At 29.1% G+C, this 23174-nt stretch overlaps 1 protein-coding gene across 1 annotated transcript in view; it reads right to left on the reverse strand.

Annotated features, from left to right (window-relative positions):
* The window catches only part of LOC129975873 (protein SPEC3-like), a 227727-nt gene that overhangs the window by 8546 nt on the left and 196007 nt on the right, over positions 1-23174 (reverse strand). The window contains exon 2 of the mRNA XM_056089129.1: positions 3037-3210. Within this exon, the coding sequence (XP_055945104.1) occupies positions 3037-3210 (174 nt within the window). The remainder of the gene's footprint in view (positions 1-3036; positions 3211-23174) is intronic.

The following is a 23174-nucleotide window of genomic DNA, read 5'->3' on the forward strand; positions in this document are numbered from 1 at the left end:
TTAACTTTTCCGACTTTATAGCAAGATATTTGTCTTGTTTTGTTTGTCTCGTTTTAAATTGGTTTGACTGCATAATTAATTGCATTTTTTGGGTAATATTTACATCACATAGTTTACATAAAGAATGTTGGCATAAAAAGAATACAATGATAAAAAAAATCATCAATTTTTTTAAATACGTTAAAGCACCAATAAGTTATACATTTTTTTTATAAATAATATTTATTTTCGCTAAGCCAAAAGAGAGCTAGTTAATTATTCACAATCTTGCTTTTTTATGTAAGAGATTATACAAAGTAAAATAATTGTTACAAAATTATGCTTAAAACTAATTTTGAAAAATTCATTTAAACTAACAAAAACCTAGAGTGGTCATAATTTTATTAATATAAATTTATAAAATTATCTTTAGAAGTCAGAGGGACGCGTCAAATTTAATAATTTTAGGTTCAACGGTCTTTCTATAAAGTGTTTTGAAGAGCTCTGAAGCAAACACATCGCATACATTTGTTTACGGATAGTAAACACTCTTTTCAATATTATCATATAAAAAATGTAACATGATGATATTTTTAGGCTGATATAAGATTTAAAAAGGATGTGTTGGAAAATATCACTCACTGGAAAAAATAATAAACAAACAAATGATGGTAACAATTTCATAAAGGTGTATTCCCATCTCCTTGCATAAAATTGTAGATCTTGTTTAAGACCATAAGTGCCAAATATTCAGATTTTTATTTTCAAAGTTTCGCAGATGAGAGTTATTTTCATCTTAATGCAATAAAGAAAATCTATTATTTGTGTATTAAACTCCATTGTATTGAAAATTTAAGTGATAACAATCTTTCACGATCGTGCATTTTCCGAAGCTTTTTTATATGTGACATTCCTTGTCATGTGGTTAATACACAAATACCAGGAAACCAAATAAGTATTTTGGTCGCCTCTTTCTCGAACGACTGAAGCCAAAATTTGACATAAAACTGTAATTAGACATTTCATTTCTTTTCATTGCGTTTACATGTATGTGAAATTACAGATCAATATGTTGAAGAATTTTATTCGAAATTTGTATGAATCTGCATTTTAGGTGATGAAAGTGTAATCCAAACTTTATCTACCTAGCAATTAGCGTTTTGTAGTTATCCTATTCAATTTATTAGAACAGCTGGGCAGACAGATGTTTCTCTTTTTGGATTTTTTGTTCAAAATGAGATAAACTGAGGTACAAAAATCATGGGATATCTCCTAAAAAAACGTGGGACCTTCTTTTGCCTAAAGAAGTGCAATGACGACGCCAGGGACTCAAAAAATCATTGGAAATCTCCTGCAGAAATAAAGAGCCTCTATAGACATCCATAATCTCGAAAATGTTCTGGAGCATTATTTTGCGCACGAGCTGACTTCTCGATTATGTCCAATAAAAGTTTGATAAGATTCATGTCTGCCAAATCATTCCCTGGAATTGTCCAAAATGTTCGACAAATCAATCGTGCACATTTGTGCCCAATGACACGGCGCATTGTCATCCATAAAAATTCCATCTTTTTTGAGTACATGAAGTTTATAAATGGGTGAAAAGGGTCTCTAAGTAACTGAATACCGCCATTTACAATCAATGATCGGTTCAGTTGGACCAGAGAAGACAGTACATTCCATATAAAAAAAAGTCCACACCATTATGGAGTCACTACCAGTTTGCACATTGTCAACAACTTGGATCTATGGCTTCGTGGGATATGCGCCGCATTAGAACTCTACTATCACCTCTTACCATTTGAAAACGGGACTCATTTGACCAAGCCACCGTTTTCCAGTCATCTGGGGTCCAACCGACATGGTCACGAGCACATTAGAGGTGCTGCAGACATTGGCTTGCCGTTAGTAAAGGTATTCGAGTCGGTCTTTTATTGCCATAGTCCTTTGAAGCCAAATTTCGACGCACTTTCCTAACAGACACTCCATCATATGTCCCATATTGATTCCTGCGGTTATTTCACACAGTGTTACTTGTCTGTTAACATTAACAACTAACAAGTCTATGCACACGTCGCTGGTGTCTGTCATTAAGGGAAGGCAATAGATTATTGTATTGTACATAGTGGGAGGTTATTAGATATTCTCGGTACACGCTCTACACTGTGGATCTTGGAATATGGAATTCCTTAAAGATTTCTCAAATGAAATGACATGTGCGTCTAATTCCAACTACAATTCCACGTTCAAAGTCTGCTAATTCTTGTCGAGTGGTCATAATCATGACAGAAAGCTTTACACATGAATCATTTGAATACAAATGAAAGCCCTGCCAGTGTACTGCGCATTTATACATTTTGTACATGATACTACTGCTATCTGTACATTTGCATATTGTTATCTCATGACTTTTGTAACCTCAGAGTAATTCTAGAATTATGATATAAAATCTACAGATATAATATAAATACTGAGTTTCATCCATCTGACTTAACCTTTTCTAGGTCCGTGGGAAGTATGCTTCCCACCAAATTTATCAATCTTTGTATGAAATTATATAGGGTGGCATAAGTTCTGACGCATTTTTTCAGTAAGTCAGAAACTTAGATGCTTCAGTTCTTTATCTCACACAAAATGATGCATCTTGATTTGTTACTTAATTATTAATTAACCAAATGAATTAATTAATCAAATTAAATTTATCTAATAAGCTAAATGAACCCCTTTTCTTATTCTAATTTCAAGCCTAAAAATATTTTAACATGACTAGAAAAAAATGGCCCTTTAAAGGGTTAAAATATTTTGATTAATCGTGTTTACAGATTAGCAAATAGACATAATTCCAACAATGTATTTTTAGGACTCAGAGATATCTGAAACATAAAGATTCGTTATAATCTCAAATTTAAATTTTTCGCGATACTTTCTTATTTGTATACTTCGTACGAGGAACAAAGAGATTTACTTTAAAATAAACATAACCATAATTCCTGGAGAACCAGCCAGTTGGCAAAGGCGGATAGTTTTAAACTTATTTACGTACTGTAAACTACTTACCACTGATGTTGACGAAAGTGATGCCCCATAGGACACTCCATATCCAGCCGACGACAATGGGGCAGAGCAGCAGCTGTAGAAGAGCAGCGAGCAGGTTGTAAAGGAGAGACTGACGCTTGTCCGGGTGTTCGGTGCTGCATCCGCAGAACACGGTGAAGGCGCTGATGAGAGTCCCTAGAAAAGAAAGAAAAGAACCGTGAATAACTGGCTTTCCCCAAACTTTTCAGCATACTCTCTAACACAGGTTTTATCAGCATTTCCCTACATAAAATGATAGATGCGTAAAGCCACGTATGTCTTGCATGACTTTGGAAACAATAATTACGAACTATACATATGGCGTAACTCGAGCATTTTTACTGAAACAATCATGAGATCTTTGGCTATTAATCGTTAACATGTTATTAGTACGAGAACACCGAACGTGCATTTTGGAGACCTTTTTTTTCAGAAAGAATGAAAATTTGCTATAGAACTGTCACTTTGGTCACAAAATCACATATCTAATTTCATTTATTAAAGTCGTTGCGCTTTTTAAGTTATCTTCGTATGTATAGAATAAGTATACATGCGAATACAAAAATCTCGTATACTTTTGAAAGTACATATCGGCAGACAGTTAACCCTTAATCGGACTTGGTTCAAATTTATATTATCTCGCTTTCTTCATTTTGTAGTTATTTCTTCATTTACTTATCATGCTAATTGTATTCGGAGAGTTGAACAGGCTTCCTCTGAATGGATTTCATTCACAATTTTATAGAAAATAAAATTTTTCATTAAGTCTATATACTAAATTATCTGTCTAGTTTAAATGATATATGGTGTTCACTGATACATAGATATAATGCCAAAAATATATTTTTTAAATCTGAAACATTAAAAAAATCTCAATTTCAAAATTTTTATGATTACAATATTTTATTTTTGTATAAGAGAAAGTAAAATTAATAGACAAACCTAAATACCTAAATAGCTACAGTGATTGAAGGTCAATAAATGGAGTTTTTCTTTTTTTGCGGGGAAAAAGTGCATAATGTACAGTTTGTAATTACTAGATTATATTAACAATTGAAATGAATAATAGCTCTAAACAAGAAAGCCTATGGTAGTATAGTAAGAAGCAGAAAACATTTTTTTTAAATTGCAAATCCACAGGTGAAAGCCAAGATCGTAAACTTTATGGCAGAAATAGAAGTATTTAAAATAAATCAAAATTTTAATCACATTTTATAATGTATTTTTTAATCGTTTTAATGAATGTTTAAGGTCATGATATTCGTTATAGAGCCGAAAAAGTTTAATATCATAAAGTTGCTATATTTTTTTCAGTTTTAGATAGATTTTAATGCGAAAGTTTCCGAGAAGATTTGCGAGATTTTCCATATTTTAAATAGATAAAATATGGAAATGAAACTTATTTTAGGGTTAATTTTTAGTGAGATTGCAGTTCAATTCATTTAATAAAGATAAAAAGTAATTTTAATGAAATATCATATGAAAAATGAAATCAAATCAGGCAACTCTTATTTTTTATTTTTATTTCAGATCGTTTTTTTTAAAATCCTATTCCCTTTTCCCTTGAAAATGCATAATTTTAAGCATTTTTTTCTCTAAAAAAATATGAAAAAAATTCCTTGAAATAATGAATAAATATCTAAGTTAAAAAGCTTTAATTTATTCATTAAATTAAAAAATATATATATACGTTTTTCTATAGAGGTTAATAATAAATATCGAGCAATTACTTAGCAGATGATATTTGATCCAGATATAAAATGTAACCTTTCACAAACTTAATCTTTTTTTATTACTGTTTTATAAAGACGTCTTTTTATTATTGATTTCTCATTAATGCATATCAAACTGCAAACTGCATTTTAAATAAGAATCTAATTAAGTTCCAAGAAAACTGTTTACCCAAAGAAAATAAGAATCTAATTAAGTTCCAAGAAAACTGTTTACCCAAAGAAAATAAAGAGCTAATGCTCTTTTGATATCTTTCTTGGAAATTTTTTTTTTGTTTAATATGTGTAGAGGTTATATGTATATACTCATTAAAAAAGTGATGGCTTAGAAAAGTAAACAATTTTTAGATATAATATAAGCATATTCTTTAAACTAGTTTTTAATTGCATAATTTACGTATGAACTTAGCCAATATTTATATTTTCTTCATCACAAATGCTAATATAACTTGTAACAGTGTTTTTTTGTATTTCGAAAAAAAAAAAAAAAAACCCTCATGGAATGTACAAGTTCAATGAGGTAAAGGTTAAACAGACAAAATATGGAAATGAAACTCATTTTGGAGTCAATTTTAGTGAGATTGTAGTTAAATTCATCCAATAAAGATAAAAAATGTTTTTAGTAAAAATATAGTTTTAGTAAGGTATCAGCTGAAAAATACAATCAAATATTTATTTTCGACAAAAATATCGTAAAAATTCGAATGTTTTCAATGAAATTCCAATATTTGTAGGATAATCAATATATTTCAGAAATAATGTTCTAAAAAGATTTGGCTCATTTTAAAATTATAAACGAATAAATTTGAAAGTAGACAACAGTTGTGTTTCTCAGTATTGATTTTTTTTACTTTCTCAGTTGATATTATTTCGTGAAATAAAATCTAAATGATAATGTCTAATTCATCAAAGATTAAGAGAAGAATATATGGGTCTTATTTATTTTTATCAGGTGTATATTTTCATAAATCTTACTTATGAGCTTAGTTCAAAACTTGAGTTTTTATTATTATCCTAAAGATAACAATCAGCATTTTGATTCTCTTGAATTAATTTAAAACTGATTACATATAGTCATTAAAAAAACTCATTTATTATTATTAGATCGTTGGAACTTTTTAAAAAAATTATTTTTTATTTTTGAATCTTTATCAATCAAATTTTCTCAGATATATTACGACATCCCTCTCTACCCGAGCAAGATATTATTCGATATTCCTATGATGTTCTTCGTTATTCTGAATGACGTACAATACCGTGAAGATAATGTGACAACATAGTTGAGTGTTTTGTGTTAATAGGGTGGGCACCAGTGTTAAAGGATCAAAAATTTAATTTTAATCATCGATTAATTGTGAATCTTTCTGAAAATATTTAATAAAAATCGTGTTTTTACCAAAAATGCATATGTGTGAAAATTTTTAAAATATTAGCATATAAGGAAATGAGTGAAAATTCGGTTATAAAATTTTAAAAATGCTTAAAAAAATATAAAAATTATCAAATCGAAACTACACATCTTATCAATGACGTTAACTGATTGGTTTTCCTGAAAGGATACTCAAAAGTTCCATTCGTGTTTCGATTTTTGTAATACATTTCTATAGTTAGAGGAATATTATTATTACTCATTTATGCAACTTAATTATTAAGACGGAATTTTATATTTGATTTTTCATTCATTTTCTGATGTGGTAATGTTTTGAAATTTTGTATATTTGCATTTTTTCATTGAAATTTGATATTTTAATGCTTAATAACTTAATTGCCATATAATGAAATCCTTTTTATTAAATTTATCCATTCCATATGTTTGGATCCATCTGTAGTGAATTTAAGACAAAAAAATTGATTTCAATAACTTATTTTAAAATAAGATACTTAGAAATATTACTTGATATATAAGATATCAAATGTAAATAATTCATTTCAAAGACATTTATTAGTTTTAATTTTAAACAGAGATGAAAAAAAAGTGAAATAAAAGTGAATAAGTGAAATTTAACCTTTATGTGGATGTAATGACGAATCAGCCAGAATAATCCCCAAATAGAACTCAATCTTTCCAAGGCAAATAGTGTCTCATATTTGAATTAAATATCCTGAATTTTCCCATTTTATGCTTATTACATGGTTTAATAAAAAGATAAATAAGGTATAATGTTTAATATAAATTAAATTTTTACTTACAAATAACTATTTATAATTCACTAGAAAATAAGATTAATAGACTTAAAAAGTAGCTTCCGATATATATACATATGTATTTCCTTCCGGTGCATTTATCTATGCATGTCGTGTATATCGTATACACACACACACACACACACACACACACACACACACACACACACACTACATGAATAGATAAATGAACCGAAGGGAAAAGAGTAAATGTAAAACATTAATGTCAAAATATTTTATTTATTCTACTTAAATATTTTTTTTAATAATGCACTATCTTATAGTCCCCTTCTTTGCTTTATCAAAAATTTTCTTTGCCTGGTAAATGCCCTGAATGGAAGTTAAAAAAATTTGCCATTTCACAAATGCCTAAGATCTGCATTTAAACTATTAAAATTAGTCTTATATTGGAAACTTAAATAATAATGAACTCTTATCTCAAGCTTAAAAATTAAGAACTTCACAACTTCGGCAGTCATCACATACTTTCGCATTGGCTTTGAAGAAAATTTCCTTTATTTCTTCTAAATATTTTTGATGTTTTTTTCTTCTCCTAAATAAATTCCACCACGTTTATAATCTTCTTACTTAAATCAATAACTTTTAGAAACTCCTTTCTTAAAGAACTGAATTCGTTTTAATATTAACATTAAAAATAAAAATAAAAATTCATCGAAGCGATTCTATAGATTTTGACGTTTTACTTCAAAGGGATGAAATGCAAGACTGGAATTGATTTAACGGAATTCTTGCAGTCTAAAAATCGAAGGAAATGCCGATGAATCTAATTTAAAAGTCAAAATTTCCCCGTTGAATTCATCGGCATCTTAAGAGCTAACTCTCTTATTTTCAAACAAGTTCAAACAATCTTGAAACCGAAGCAAATTCAGATGCAGAATAAAAATTTTTTTGTCAGGAAATATCGATGACTTTTCAAGATAAAAGTATTATTCGAATGGTGCAATGGTGTTAACGATCATGAATGCTAATATCATGCAATATTTTGAGATTCTACGCATTCGCCGTTTTCATCAAAGGACATACAAATATGGTAAGTGTAAGATTTTATGCTGAATTATTTTCTGGATTTAACTGGAGTGATGTTCTTGAAACTTTCTTAAAATGTTCCAAATAAAAGCGTTATCCTGTTACATCCCCACCACCGAATAAAAATAGCAGACCTAAAGCAAGGCCATGGATGCTATGGGTGTCTAGATTTTTTTTATTAATACTGTACATGAGTGTTTCCTGTATCGTAGTAAAGTGAATTACCCCCCCCCCCGTATTCATTTTGATACCGTTTTATTAATCAGTCGACACCAATACTTACACAGAACTGCGGTTACAAAGTATCACACAAAATTTCATTTATCTAAGAAGTTGTATTTCTACATTGCAGTGTTAACATGCATGTTAATGCTACCTTTATACATTTAATGCTACTTTTGATACATTTTAGACCGATTATTGACATTTTTGACGATTCATTTGTATTTCAAAATATGCAAATTTTATCTGTCTCGTTTTTGCATTTTGCAACTACCCTGATCACTTCTACACGGATGTACACAGAAGGACCGACAGACTTCTTCAGAATGGATTTAGCTCAACATTTAATCGAATTCTACAAAGGCGGTGTAAAAATCGCAAACTAAATTTCATCGTTCTAGCTTAAAGCATTTTGAAGTTGTCATGTTCACAGACAAAAAAGTATTTTTCGGACTCAAGAAAGTCTGAAACGTGAAGATTCGCCAGAATCTCGAGTGCAAATTTTTTTTTTACAATTACAATACTTACTCTTTGAGTACCTTTTATCTGGAATTAAAAAAAATCTTCTTTTTATTCAAAATAATTTTACTATATTTAAAAATTGAATAAACAAATCTTTCCTAAAATATAATAAGTGTTATTTTTGTATTAGAAAAAAAAAGAAGTTCACCAGGAAGAGGTCACAATTCATCGTTCGAAAAATTGGAACGATAATGAATGAAAGAAAATTTTTTATTAACAAGTGAGCTTTTTAGAACTATAGGAAAAAGCAGGAATTAAATATTTTATTAATATTATGGAGATCAAAACAAAAATTGTAACACGTGAAACGTTCATCTGTCATTTGGAATTTTAATCAGATTCATTATATGTTTTAATTTTCAATGAAGGTTTTAAAATTTTTGGACTTCTGTGCTGTGCTGTGACTTATGGTCAGCGATTTAAGCCGAGCGAGCGTCTCTTGTTTTTTCAGTAGCGCTAACTAGGGCCAAGAGTACGACTCAGCTACTTCATGCATTTACATTCGCTTGCACAACCCCTTTTTACAGGGGGGCACATTCACACACAGAACACAAAAGAATAACAACCATGCTCGAATCCGGACGCACAGATCACGAGGAAGATGCGCTACCCCTATAACAAGACGCCGGCTTCCGACTTCGGATATCATATAATGATTAAATGCCCTTATCGAATGCACTCACAATTTTTATTTTCATCTCTAGAAATTTTATATGTGAATTAATTTCTGTATTAAGGACAATAATGAAAAAATATTTTAATAATAGTTATTATTTTTTAATTTTCTATTTTTATTGTACTTATCAATGTAAAGAATCTGTAATATCATTTCCTTTCTACGTTACTGTCATCGCTGAAAAGATCGCCACGCGGATTCTAAATTAATGCTGAATAAATGCAAAGCCACTCACCTTCGACCTTGACTATGAATTTTGCGACATAAATAAAGGTTTTATAAAATGCAAGAATTTCGACTCTATCTCCATCAGGATCTCAGATCTTGAAATTCTTCAAGAAAATTTCATACCCTATCGGTAAGCCACATAAAATCCAATCCTCTTTTCAGAGCATCATCGCATTGTTCACGCCTGTACCGAAGGCGTTTGAACTACTGTTGTTTTTTAATGAAGAATTTTCTGTTTGCTTGCATGTTTTTTTATTTCTGCAAATGCTATTCTTGTATATGAGTCAGCTGTGTTTTTTTTTATCTAAATTTCCTGCAAAATAAAGCCAAGCCCATTATCGAGTTTGTATAGAAGTCATGGTACACCTTCTGCAAGATTAATCCTTATGATTATTACTAAAATATTAACAAACTTTTTTTGTCGTATTCATTAGCATATGATATTTTTTTATATAAAGTTAAAAATTAAAATTATAAGATTTTCTGAAAATTAAATTCTGAAAATAATAAAATATTGCATTGCTCTTGAGGAAACACAACCATTGTAACATTTCAGAACTCTATCACAAAGTGAATGAAAAAAAAATGATTTAAAATTCCATCTTTACGAACAAGAACCGAAATTAAGTTAAAAGAAAAGGAAAAGTTAAAAATGTGCAATAAATTTTCAAAAGCAATGATGTGACGCTTATAATTTGTCATTTGTTATATTACATGATTGATTACATGTAATATAACAAATCACAAATTATAAGCGTCACATCCTTGCTTTTGAAAATATATTGTTCTTTTTTAACTTTTCCTTTTCGATAAAGGCAACAGTTCAGTCTTAATATCGATTTTTACTTTGTTCTTGGCTTTTCCATAAGTGCATATATTTGTTAATCGGCCATTGCGTGTGTTCAGTCAATGCATGACAATTCCATAAATGATGAAGCAGGAGTTGAACTTTCATAGGTTTTATTTTCACACATATATGGACACGGACATTTCTAAGCTACCACACAAACACATCACAACACAAAAGACGGGAGAGAGAGTATGTACATGTCGCCGGGTCGGCGTCTCGAGTACATCTGGTTAGGGGAACAGAATTTCCCCTTTTCTCCACCGGAGGGAGTCAAAACTCTAACAGCGTGTTCCTTATTAAGAATGCGTTGACTAGTTAAGAGTCAAAATACTCACCCTTTTAAATGCTCCTAAGTAAAATGAATGTTAATTGATGTAATATATGCATAGAAAACTCTTAATTATAGAGATTGGAAAATGGAAAAATACCATGATTTAGAATTATAGATATACCTTGCATTTAGAAATGATTGTTTTAATATCTATGCATTTAACGTTTAAGTAACACTGCTGATTTTTCTTTTGGGAAAAGCATCTTTTATGCTTTTATTTTTGATTGATTTAAAATTGCACCTGATAAATCGCTATTCTTGGATAATAAATGGAATATCAGCCAATCATGAAAGATTCGGAAGTCAGGAGTTCTGATATCAGTCACGAAAGACGTACAAAAAAAATTTTCTTGTATCATTGTTCCATGTAAAACTTTTTTTCTGAATAAAATAATCGTTTCTAAAAATGATTTATTGAAAGAAATGTTAAATATTTTTTTCTGAAGCTCATTTTGCGTACATGGGAAATTTATCATTCAACTACAGTGAAACACACACAGAATGAGACGGATTTCTTCCAATTAGGAATTTAATTTTCCGAAAGATCCCATATTTTTCAAACACTTTTCCTTAACTCAGCATGTTTCAAGTTTTTAAGGATGAAATTTCTTAATTAATTATTTTTTAACTATTTCATAATGTATTAAAGTTTTGTTGTATTAAACACTGTAGACATTACATGGAATTTGTTGTATTAGACCACAGAATATTTTAATAATTTTAGAATTATCAATTGAAATATCAATTTAGCTCAAAACTGATTTAACTGAGAGGTGGCGCCATCTGGAAATTAATTAAAAAAATATTAATTATGTATACACATATATATTAATGTTCAGTATTTGACTACCTCAAAATAATTGTTTCCCTAAGCCTTTTCGGCGTTTTCTTTTAATTATGAATAGTTTTTTATAACTTTGTCTTAAAATCCACACTTTTAAGATTCCAAAAATAGTTTATTTTTGTTTGCAATATTACTAATGCATCTTAGAAGCCATTTCTTTACTCTTAAGCAAGTTGAAAGTTCAATTTACATTGAATATAGAATCAAGTTTATTAATTTATTTATTCATAATTTCTAGGCGTATCTGACAAATGTTTCGCTACGGAATTTGGTTTATAGATTATTTAGTTTCATCATCATTATATTGTCAACTTTTTACATATGAAATGGTTATGAAATTGTCATTTTTTTTTAATGTTGGAAATCTTAAAAATACAATTTACAGTGTTTCGGGAGTCCCAAAAGTTCTTGCAAGTACATTCGAAATGGAAAGAATTTTCAGGAAATTCAGCAAGATTCCCAAATGAATCACAAATAAAATCAGTTCATTTAGAAGTCAAATCAGGAACATTTACTGTTGCTCTATGAATAATTCATCTAAAGAAAATGAATTGCTGAATTCCAAATTTTGTTATTATTATCTTGATACAAAATTAGAACTAGAAACGATAAAAAAAAAAAAAAATCCGACAAAGAAATTGATGCTGGACACTTAAGTAACCGAAGCGACATATATAAAATTACCAAAAAAATATTAAAAACTAAAAGAAAATCAAAATTAATTTAAAAAAAAGTTTGAAAAATATCGTGAATTTTAAAGTATTAAGATATCTAATTTTTTTTTGTAGAACAATAAAAACTGAATTTACGTATAAAAATTTTTAAAAAGATATTCAAATAAAATTTTATCTACAAATTCTAAACATCTCTAGATGCGTTCTGAACTTCAAATATATATTTAATTACTTTAAAGCAATTTTTATTCGCAAAATTAAATTTTTCTTCATAAATTCATGTAGTGTAATCCAATTTTGGTTTATCGAAGTAATTTTAAATAGCGCTGAAATTTTTTTGTTTCACTGCTAAATTTTCGCAGATAAAATTATAAGCATATATATATATATATATATATATATATATATCCTTTAATTATTATACTGGTTTTGTAAGCAAATCATTCTAAAAAGCAAAACATTTACAAATAGTTGCATTTCAGTAATTTGTTATTCAAAAAGAAGAAAAAAGAATGAAAAACTTTTTGAAAGCTATGTATAATTATTGAACGATTTTCTGTTTTAATGCCAAAAACTACTAGCATTTTCAGACTTTTTAATTTTTAAAAATTTTAACTTCAGGTTGACTAGTTTTAATTTTCCCACGTTATTCTTACATTTCGATTAATCACGTGTCAAAATTTATTTAAAAACATATTTAGAAATGTTACATTTTTATAATTTTAGAATACATTTACTTTAAATGAAAGGAAAGGAATAACGGATTTCCTAAAAAACAAAAAGGTTTATGAACATAACTTTTTTGATATGTGCGCCAAGAAATAAAGAGTTCTTTGACATCACACGTAATTTCCTTGGCGATATTCCACATTTCTCGTCACAGAGTTTTTGGAAGTACTAAGTGGAACAGAAGTGCTGAAAAAAAATTCTTATCGTAGCTGTTTCGTTCATAGCAAACCAAGAACATTATGGTGTTTAAAAGTTAGTCGTAAACAGTTCTTTAAATTGCGTTATACATTATTTTTCCGTTTTTAGAACCATTTTGTAACTTTCCGGTTTGGAAATAGTTTATTATTTCTTTTCTCTTTTGAAGTAAAAATCATTTTTCCGGAACAAAGTACAATCTCTAGTAATAATAAAGACGGATATATGAGTGTGTTTGCGCTTTGATGTAGATTAACTGAATTTAGCATAAATCTATTTTGGGTGGATGGAATATGCACTTAAGGATGGTTCTTTTGAAATTACAATTAATTAAACATTTAGCAAGGGTTTGACACTTTTTTTTGTTTTAGCATACAAAAATATTATTATATAAAAATGGTTTTTGAATCATTTAAAAAATCAAAGCATTGTCGTTTTGATTATATAAATTTATTTGTGGGGCAATTTTATTTGAATTTTGATAATTTTTGTAAGTATTTTTTTCCATAATTTTCAACAATATATTTCATTGTTAAATCAAATACTTAATCAAGTGATTTTTCTTTCATTGGTAAATAGCTAAAGATTTTTTTTTTATTACTTGGGTATAGAAAGTGAAAAACTGAAGTTACACAGTACTTCGAAAGATGTCATGGAAGTAGTAAATAGACTACCTGAACAGTTGCCATATTAATGAAATTATAATATCCAAGGATTTGACTCCATTAGGAAGGTTCATTTATATAATACACTGAATGAGTGCAAGGCTATCAAAATAACTCTGTTCAAATATCTATTGCTATTTAATGCTTAGAAATATTTATTGTGAGGTAATTATGAGTATTAAATGTATGCATAAGATATTTGATGAAAATTGCGCACAACCAAAATTATCAACGAAACAAACGACAAATAATGAAATATACAAACACAAAACTAACACAAGAACAAAAACGATACAGATAGCGAAGCAGTTAAAAGAAAGTGGGGGGGGGATGGAAAAATAAAAACATGTCTGGATTTTTTTATGACAGTTCAAGATAAATAGAGTTCAAGATGTTTCTCTACAAGTCACTCCACTGCGTGTGATGAAAATTTTATCATTACACACAATTGAATTCGTATTAACAGTCGATTTCCTATTTTTTTCACACATTATTTTCAAGAATGCTTTTTATAATTCTAATTTATTTTTTTATTTAAGAGTATGGGAATACTAGAAAGCTGTTCTCAGGTATTTTGTAGTATTGTGTATTGGACCATCTTTTTCATTTCTCGTACCCAAGGTATATAAAAAGAAATTAATGTTATCGTTAAAAAAAATTAGAAGTCGAGATTTCGACGAATCTTTGCATTTTTCATACCTCCTTTAATGGTAAAAACTCATTTCTAGAATCCTGTCTGAAATTATTTCTGGAATTATGACAAAATGATGTAGCGATATAAATTTCACTCGCAGTAAAGAAAAATCGAATTTTATAGTTTTCATCTAAATTTTTATTCATCTGACACAAGTCAGCAAATTTGGTGTTATGACAATATATCAATTAGATTTATGCATATCGTTGCGTTTTTCAATTATAGCGTTCATACTTATACAAATATGCAAACTATCAGATAACCAACTATTATATGGCTTCGGTTTAAAATTTGAAGCAGATCTGCGATTCTGGAGATAAAATCATCCACACACACACACACACACACACACACACACACACACACACACACACACACACACACACACACACACACACACACACACACACACACACAAACACAAACACACACACACACACACACACACACACACACACACACACACACACACACACACACACACACACACACACACACACACAAATAATTTTGTAGATGCGTAACCAAACAGAAGACACTTTTGAAATTTAAACTTCGTTTTATTTCACCATGGGAATCATAATATGTACAAGAGAAAAGAAACGACAAAATGGTATCTGGTTAGATCACGATCTAAGAGCAAAATGCCGAAATTTTCCTATTCAGTGATTTTTACCATGATATTCTGATAGAGAATTTTTTTTTCATTTGTCGAACTAAGCAAGGAAATCTTAGACATGTTTTTAAAACGATGTGCAAGTGTTTTAAACCCTTCATTCAATGCTTGGGATCGATGAAATCAACCATTTTGTGAAGCGTGTGCTAACAACTTTATATATATATATATATATGTAATGATATTTTAAACTCTTAATTTAATCCAAATTAATTTCCAAGATTTTATCTTAATTTAGCCCATTGTAACTTCATTCTAAAATATTCTCTTATTTTGTGATCTAATTCCACTTTCGGTTTAATTAATTCCTCTGTAAAAATAATGCGCCATCAGTACTACGTATCAAGAGAAAGTGCTATCTTCGGTTGCCCTTGAAAAGGTGTCAAAGGTCATCACGTATATTGAATTGGCGCCTGGCCAGAAATCCTATGTTATATAAGACTAGTGATCATTTGTTCATCCCTTTTTTACTTTCTGCTTTTGAGCCGCGCTGCGCTTTCTTGTAAAATGTCATGATTGTCTTCCGATAGAGAATAAAACGAAATCAAAAATACAAAGCCTTTTCATTGCTTCGAACCTGCATTCTGCTTCAACCAAAATAATGTTACATATTATTTAGCCGACAGGATTCGAAATATATATATATATATATATATATATATATATATATATATATATATATATATATATATATATATATATATATATATATATATATATATAACGTTAACGTAAGTGGCATAGAAATTACTCTTATGACTTATTGCTGAATGGCTATGGTAAAAGGTAAGTAAATTACCATACGAAAGTTTCAGATTTTTTCATTGAATATTTTTACAAGTGCACTTGATTCAATTTTTTAAGTATTCAATGTTTAATAAATTAAGAGAGAACCTGAAAATGTTATTAAAAATGCTCTGGAAAAGATTGGAATTTCATTAAGTCAGAGGGAACAAGATGTAAAAGAAATAGGCGTCAAATAAAAAATTTAGATGCTTAAAACTTTAGTTGAATTTTTTAGTAATTTTCGTAATTTCGTTAATTTGCTCCCACAGTAATTTAAAGTGCATTTATTCAATTAAATTTATGTTTTATAATTTATAAAATAATAAAGTGAAATTTCGAAATAGGAGTTCCATGTTAATCATTCAAAAGTCTAAAAAAAAATAAAAAAATCGGTTATCTGGACAAAAGAGCTGGTGGCCGAATTGGTTAGTATTCTAAGTTCCATCTATCTAGTTTGTTTCTATTTTTAAATCACCGTGTTCGGACAGTATTTGAAAAGGGGCAGTATGATAGATTTTTTAACGGTTTTTTTCGATAATGGTTATGTATCATTTGATTACAGATCAATTTTTAAGGGTAATAATTTTGATGTAAAAGCTGCATAGAAAATTTCTTCTATTGAGCTCCCCCCCCCCCCCGTTAACCATATTTTATTCACAGAGACACAGACATAAATGCAAAAAAAGGTATTTTCTAATTCTAAGATGTTTAAAATGTGAATATTCGTTGAAATCTTGAGGCCATAATTTTGACAATTACAATAGTTTTCTGTTGTGTTTCAGTATGAGAAATTAAAGAATATAATTTGAAATTTAAAATATATACCATAGAAATAGTAACATTTAAAGTTTTTTTTTATAAATTTCCTAAAATCGTCAGTAAAATTTGAAAAAAAACAAAAAAACAACCCACTTATGTTAAAGGTGAATAACTCCACAGATATTTTATATTTCTTGACATTCATTTTTTTTATATCTCGAAATAAGTTCCTTGACTTAGCATATAATTTTCTTGGCATCCTTTCCATACTTCTCATTACTGCTGTCTTCTGAGTACAAAGCGGAACCGAAGCTCACACACTCAAAAAAAGAAGAAGAAGAAAGTAAAAAGAAAATGATTTTAAAAGACTCTTTTCGTGCGCGTTGGAGAATAAAGAATCATCGCTAAATGCAGCCTCGGAAGCAGGCGAAAGAACCCAATCTGGCAACTCAGCGAACAGCAATTTAAAGAGAAAAAGATACCAGTCATCCTTTCGAATGTCAAACAAAACTGTGCTGATGATTGATGCGAGAGGCAAAAGGGCGGAAAGAACAGCATAGCGGGATGGCGTAGGAATATTTGTCAACCCCCTGCACGTAACTATATCGATTCCATCCTTGTGTGCTCGTCTTTGTTTCTTAACTATCACAATTTATTTTAATTTAGCTCATGTTAACATCATTCTAAAATGTTGTCTTATTTCCTTATCCAATTCACACTTTTTATTTAACTATTTTTAACATGCACTCTGGAAAACTGATTTAAACATTTTCTAATGCTCCGAAAAAAGAGATAAAAATCCATAATGCTTGCAACATTCTTTTAAAGCTATTTAAAATTCCCTTACCTAAATCTGTACGTGTCAAAAGAAATCCCTATCAAAATCTCATAGTAAAATCACTGAAGGGATAAATTTATGTCTCTTTTGCTCTTGTGTCGGGATGTAGACTGACGTATCTCTTATCGCTTTTTCTTTGTATAAATTGTGCCCCCGGGGATGAAATAAATAAAAGTTAAATTTCCAAAGGTTTCCTTTTTTCAGCCATATACTCTTAAAATATGCTAAATGTGTTAAAATATTTGACTCGCATATTCGTAAATTTGTGTTTGTAAAAAAGGAAATTTGCAATATATTTTTCACCCACTTTCTGATTTACTGAACCACTGGAATTTAAAGTTGTGTATTCTGAAAGCCAATGCAATGCATAATATTTTCAAAATTTAATTACTATTGCCGATTAATGACTTGATTTTAAACTAGCTTTGATTTTACATTGAGTGACTCTATCTGGTATGGAATTTGAGTGAAACTGAAAGCGTCATTCGAAAATAAGGAAATATAAAATATTAGAAAATCAAAAAAAGTTGAAAAAAGAAAAGAATAAACCTTTGATTTTTTTTGCAAAAAACACCCTTTTATTAGAGCAATAAGATCAGAAATAACGTATTTTTTAATGAAAAATCTAAAAGCTAAAGCAAAAATCGTACAAACAATGAGGAAACGAATAAAAAAATTAAGCAATAACAAAACGTCAAAATAATTTTCCTAAATATCCATGCAGAATTATAAAATATTTTCCTAAAATATGTACTTAATATTATAAAATTTTTATACATTAATTAAAAATCTAAATGCATACATACATAAGAAGCAAAAAAAAAAAAAAGATTTAATAAAACATTTCAAGTACAAAAATTTTTTAAAAAATAATTACAGTATTATATCAAAAATTCTGCTTAGAAAAGACATAATAGAAATATATATGGAATCTAATGAAAAAAAAAATATGTACCTAGTTACTTTCTCGAAACATTATTTACTTTTTATTTTTTAAAGTAATAAAAAATTATTAAGCTAATGAAATAAAATATAAGGAAATGTATATAATATGAATATAATAACATTTATAATGCGGTGATAATTTCATTAAAAAGCACTTACCCTTCATTGAAATGTATATTTGTTTGTGTTGTATAAATCGCATTGATCAGACTTCTAAATTAATATTAATGCAAACATAAGAATGAAATAAAATAATGCCAAACGATATTTTAATTTTAAAAATAATCCATAAGAATAATCATCATAATCGATATCAAGCAAAAAAAAAAACATTAATGGGATTTAATTTAAAATAAATTATTAATATTTTTTGCAGACGATATTTATTTTTAAATAGCTATTTATTTCCAAATTTCAAATTCAGGTATATTTCAATACGACAATTTAAAACGCTATTGATGAAACGTGCTCATATTTATCAGTTGAAAAATTCGAAATAATATCTTAAAACATTCCGTCTCTAAAATAATTTAATCTTATGAATATTCAAAAATTGGTTTTGCAAGATTTTATTGAGCCCAGGAAAAACTGCGGTATAAAAAGGAGACGTGCTCAGAGAGCCGAAGAGATTACGATCGTTTGTCAAGAGCTCACAAACAAAAGTAAAGTGTGCATTTTTTTTAAAGTTTCCACGAGGTTGGGGAGTTTGCCTCAGCAGATTTTGAATTTTTATCCTCTTCCCTTACCTGTAACATATTTCAACAATCAATTGGGAAAACAAAAAATCGCCTTTTTTTATTGCGAAGTTCAGTTTCTATATTAGGAAAATTAAAAAATAATAATATATTAACTGTATTGTTAGTTTTTGTACGTGTTTCATTTACTTTAAAATATTTCCTAATATTTTGAAATGGTTTCGTTCGATCTTAAATGCTTTATAATGCATACTGTTTGATTCACATAGTTGATGTTAAAATATTCCATGCGGAAATTTTCATCAATTAGCTTATTTGTTTGCTTTAGCTTCTCATTTTTAATCACTTAGATATTTGTACGAAATAAATATTTTTATATTATTGCGATCCTTTTAAAATAATAATGCTCTAACACTTTATAATTACTTTATCAAAACTTTATTTGCTCAATCAATTGATTAAATGGAAACTTTCGAAGAACAAATAGAGCAATTTAATTTTTTATTAAACTATATTTTTAAATACTGGTATTCCCCATTTCGTAATTATAAAAATCCTACAGCTATTTTATGGCTTCTTTCACTAGATGACGAAGACCAGCTGCAAATAATTTTCTCAAAATAGTATTGGGATTGAACCATCTAAATTATTTTGTAAAATGTTATCCCTCTAGTATCTCTTCGATTTTAAAATTATCTCGGGATTACAAGAAAGTTTTTTGATATTTTGGAAGTACTGAAATCTTCAGAAATATCTGCGCCAACCAATACTACATGTAAATGGAAAAGAACATTGGCAATGAAATACATGATTATTAAATTTTATCATTTACAAATAACTGTAAATTTCTTCAAAACAAATGATATAAGGAAAATTACTTGAACATTATATAGAACGGAGGTGAAATTTCATTTGCATACATAATAATTGTCCTATGTAATTTTTCTAGCATTGCATACCTTCCTATTGCATTATCAAACGAAGAAATATTTCGCAGAGTTCAGTGGTTCGTGCAGATGAGACACTATGGGAGAATCTATGATATATTCCTTAAAATGAAGACACAAGATGCAATTTCAGAAGATTTAGAACCATGTTCATGTGAGTCTATGGAGCGTGCTTTATGTAAATATGTTTCACAGCAACCAATGGGAAGTTGCCACCTGGAAGGATGTTGTCTCTATGACCAAGTCATTAAGCACTAACTAAAAATACTATGAGTAAGTTCAAAATCATTTATGAGTATTTAATAGCCCCAAAACAATTCTGCATATGGATATCTAAATCTGAAGTTCCATCCTGTGCCTTTAAAGGGGATATGGTGCAGATTCTGCTATAGCACCTCATTTGTGCAACAATGGGCGATCTGAAAGTATGATTAAGGAGTGCTTCACATGACAGTGAAACGGACTCCCGGACAGATGTTACCCATGTGATCATGGCACAATGCATTAATACTAAAAGAGCATATTTTCAGTCACAGATGTACATTCGATTGCCACATTCATGTTCTGCTCGCGGCAAAACATGAATGTGGCAATCTAAATCTTCTGAAATCTCTTTTTGTATCTTCAGTTCAATGGGATTTGCCATAGACTGTTTCACAACGCGTATTTTTCAAGAAAGAATGACAGATCTGAAGATAGAGAATGCTCCACATGTTAATGAAATGGACTTCCAAATAGAATGCTTTCCATGTGTCCAACTAGGTCTTAAATGCAGATATTATATAGCACGTTTGCTACTACTGATGAGCTGTTATTAATCGCATATATAAGATTTGCTTCCATTTATTTGAAACATTTGAAATCATTTCTTGTTTCGTCATTTCATTAAAATGTGCCATAAAATCTTTCACAATATCTCATTTGATTGAATGTGTCGTAAACTCATTCATAATGTTTCATTTGATTGAATGTGTCGTAAACTCTTTCATAATGTCTCATTTGATTAAATGTGGCGTAAACTCATTCATAATGTCTCATTTGATTGCAACAAAGAGTAATCTAAAAGTGACAAAAATAAATCATGTAAGGACATTTTTATTTATGAAAACAAAAATGTTAGCTTCTTTCAATACTATATCAAAATATTTCTTCTGACTATTATTTACTGGAAAGTTTTGGCTTAGTTTCTAATTATTCCCCGTGTGCTGATTTTAATTTCATAAATCTTAAAAGTATATTTATTAAATAATCCAAAATATATTTGTTTTTTTGAATATCACCAGAAATTAACGTTTTATAATTTATTGCTTCTGTAAACTGTGCTACTGCCAACTTTCCTGCTTTCTTCACCTAAAAATTTCTCAAGAATTAATCAAAAGAAGGAAGTCACTTCTTGGAAAAGTTTCCAAGAAAGTTAAAGCGCAATTGTTTACCTCAAAACACTCAAAAAGAAAAAAAGGGAAAAAAAAAAGTCCCACGAGAAATTTCGCTGAAACAAAAAAAAACTGAATGGTATGCATTAAATTTCCGAGAGTTATGTAAGTGCAGTTCTTTTTTCAATGTTAAGAGATTCGCAGATTGTGAATAGCAGGTATCTCAAAAGACTGAGAAAGGAACATGTGAGAAAATCGTTATGTATTTGTTTTCGCTGTATACTCTTCAAAGAAATCGTGCTGGTAAGGTCATGCTTTGTCGTTAAATAATATCAAAAATAAAAAGATTGTAAACAAGATAAGTTAAAGAAAGAACCTTCACGCAATAAAAACACATAAACAAATTGTAATATTAGCACTTGATGATGATGGATCAAACAAGTGATAATCTCAATTTTGCACTGATAATTACTTATTAAACAGGCGGGTGTGGCCTTGCAAAAAGTTTCTTGCATACTCTCTAATAAACTTGTCATACCAGAGAATGCTTTACATGGCATTGGCGTACAATAGTCAAGAAATATTAACTTTTGGCATGAATTTAGCATTTTTATTGAGGCCATTAGTCAATCTAGACTATTTGTTTGGCGATCAATCCCTAGCATGTGGTTAATAGATCCACAAATAAAAGTGTGCTTTAGGCACGTTATTCTCAATCGATTGAAACAAAGATTTGACATAAAACTACACTTGTCGTCAAAAATTCCCATATCTTATTTGATATAATTAAGTCACTGCGTTTTTGAGTTATCGCGATTGCATGTTTCTGAAAGTAAAGACCGACAGTCGGTCAACCCTTTGTTGAATTTGTCTCAAAATTTGACAGGTGTCTACAACTAAAGATTAAAATCTCGATACCGAATATTAATTTTCGGGATCTTTTCATTTTGTAGTTATAGTGTTAACTTATATTCAAACAGCCAGACAGACAGACTTACCCTGAACGGATTTTACTCAGAATTTGATAGAAATCTACAAATGTGGTTTAAAGACCATATACCAGATTTTAACCTTCTAGCTCAAAGCGCTTTTGAGTTGTCTTAGTCACAGACAGACAAACAGATGGTTATTTTCCAAAAATGTGTTTTATGAACTCAGGAGGTCTAAAACACGGAGATTCGTCAAAATATCTAGTTCAAATTTTTCAGTTACTGTATTCAGTTATTCAGTTACTGTACTTTCTCTATACCACATAAGGAGAAAGTAATAACGATCGAAGTATTTTAAAATTCTGAAACTTCAAATCGGAATATTTTAAATAATTATACAATATGAAATGATAATTACATCAGTTTTTGCAATAAACCTTCTTTTTCAATCATTCATCGCAGATTCTCCTGAGATGAATTTTTATTAAAAAACATACGTCTTGATGCAATTTTTTGTCATTGGACATATTACATCATTTATTTATTCAATTTAGATTATTCGAATTTTTTAAAATTATTTT

This window comes from Argiope bruennichi, chromosome 7, assembly GCF_947563725.1.
Source record: "Argiope bruennichi chromosome 7, qqArgBrue1.1, whole genome shotgun sequence".
NCBI classification, from domain to species: Eukaryota; Metazoa; Arthropoda; class Arachnida; order Araneae; family Araneidae; genus Argiope; species Argiope bruennichi.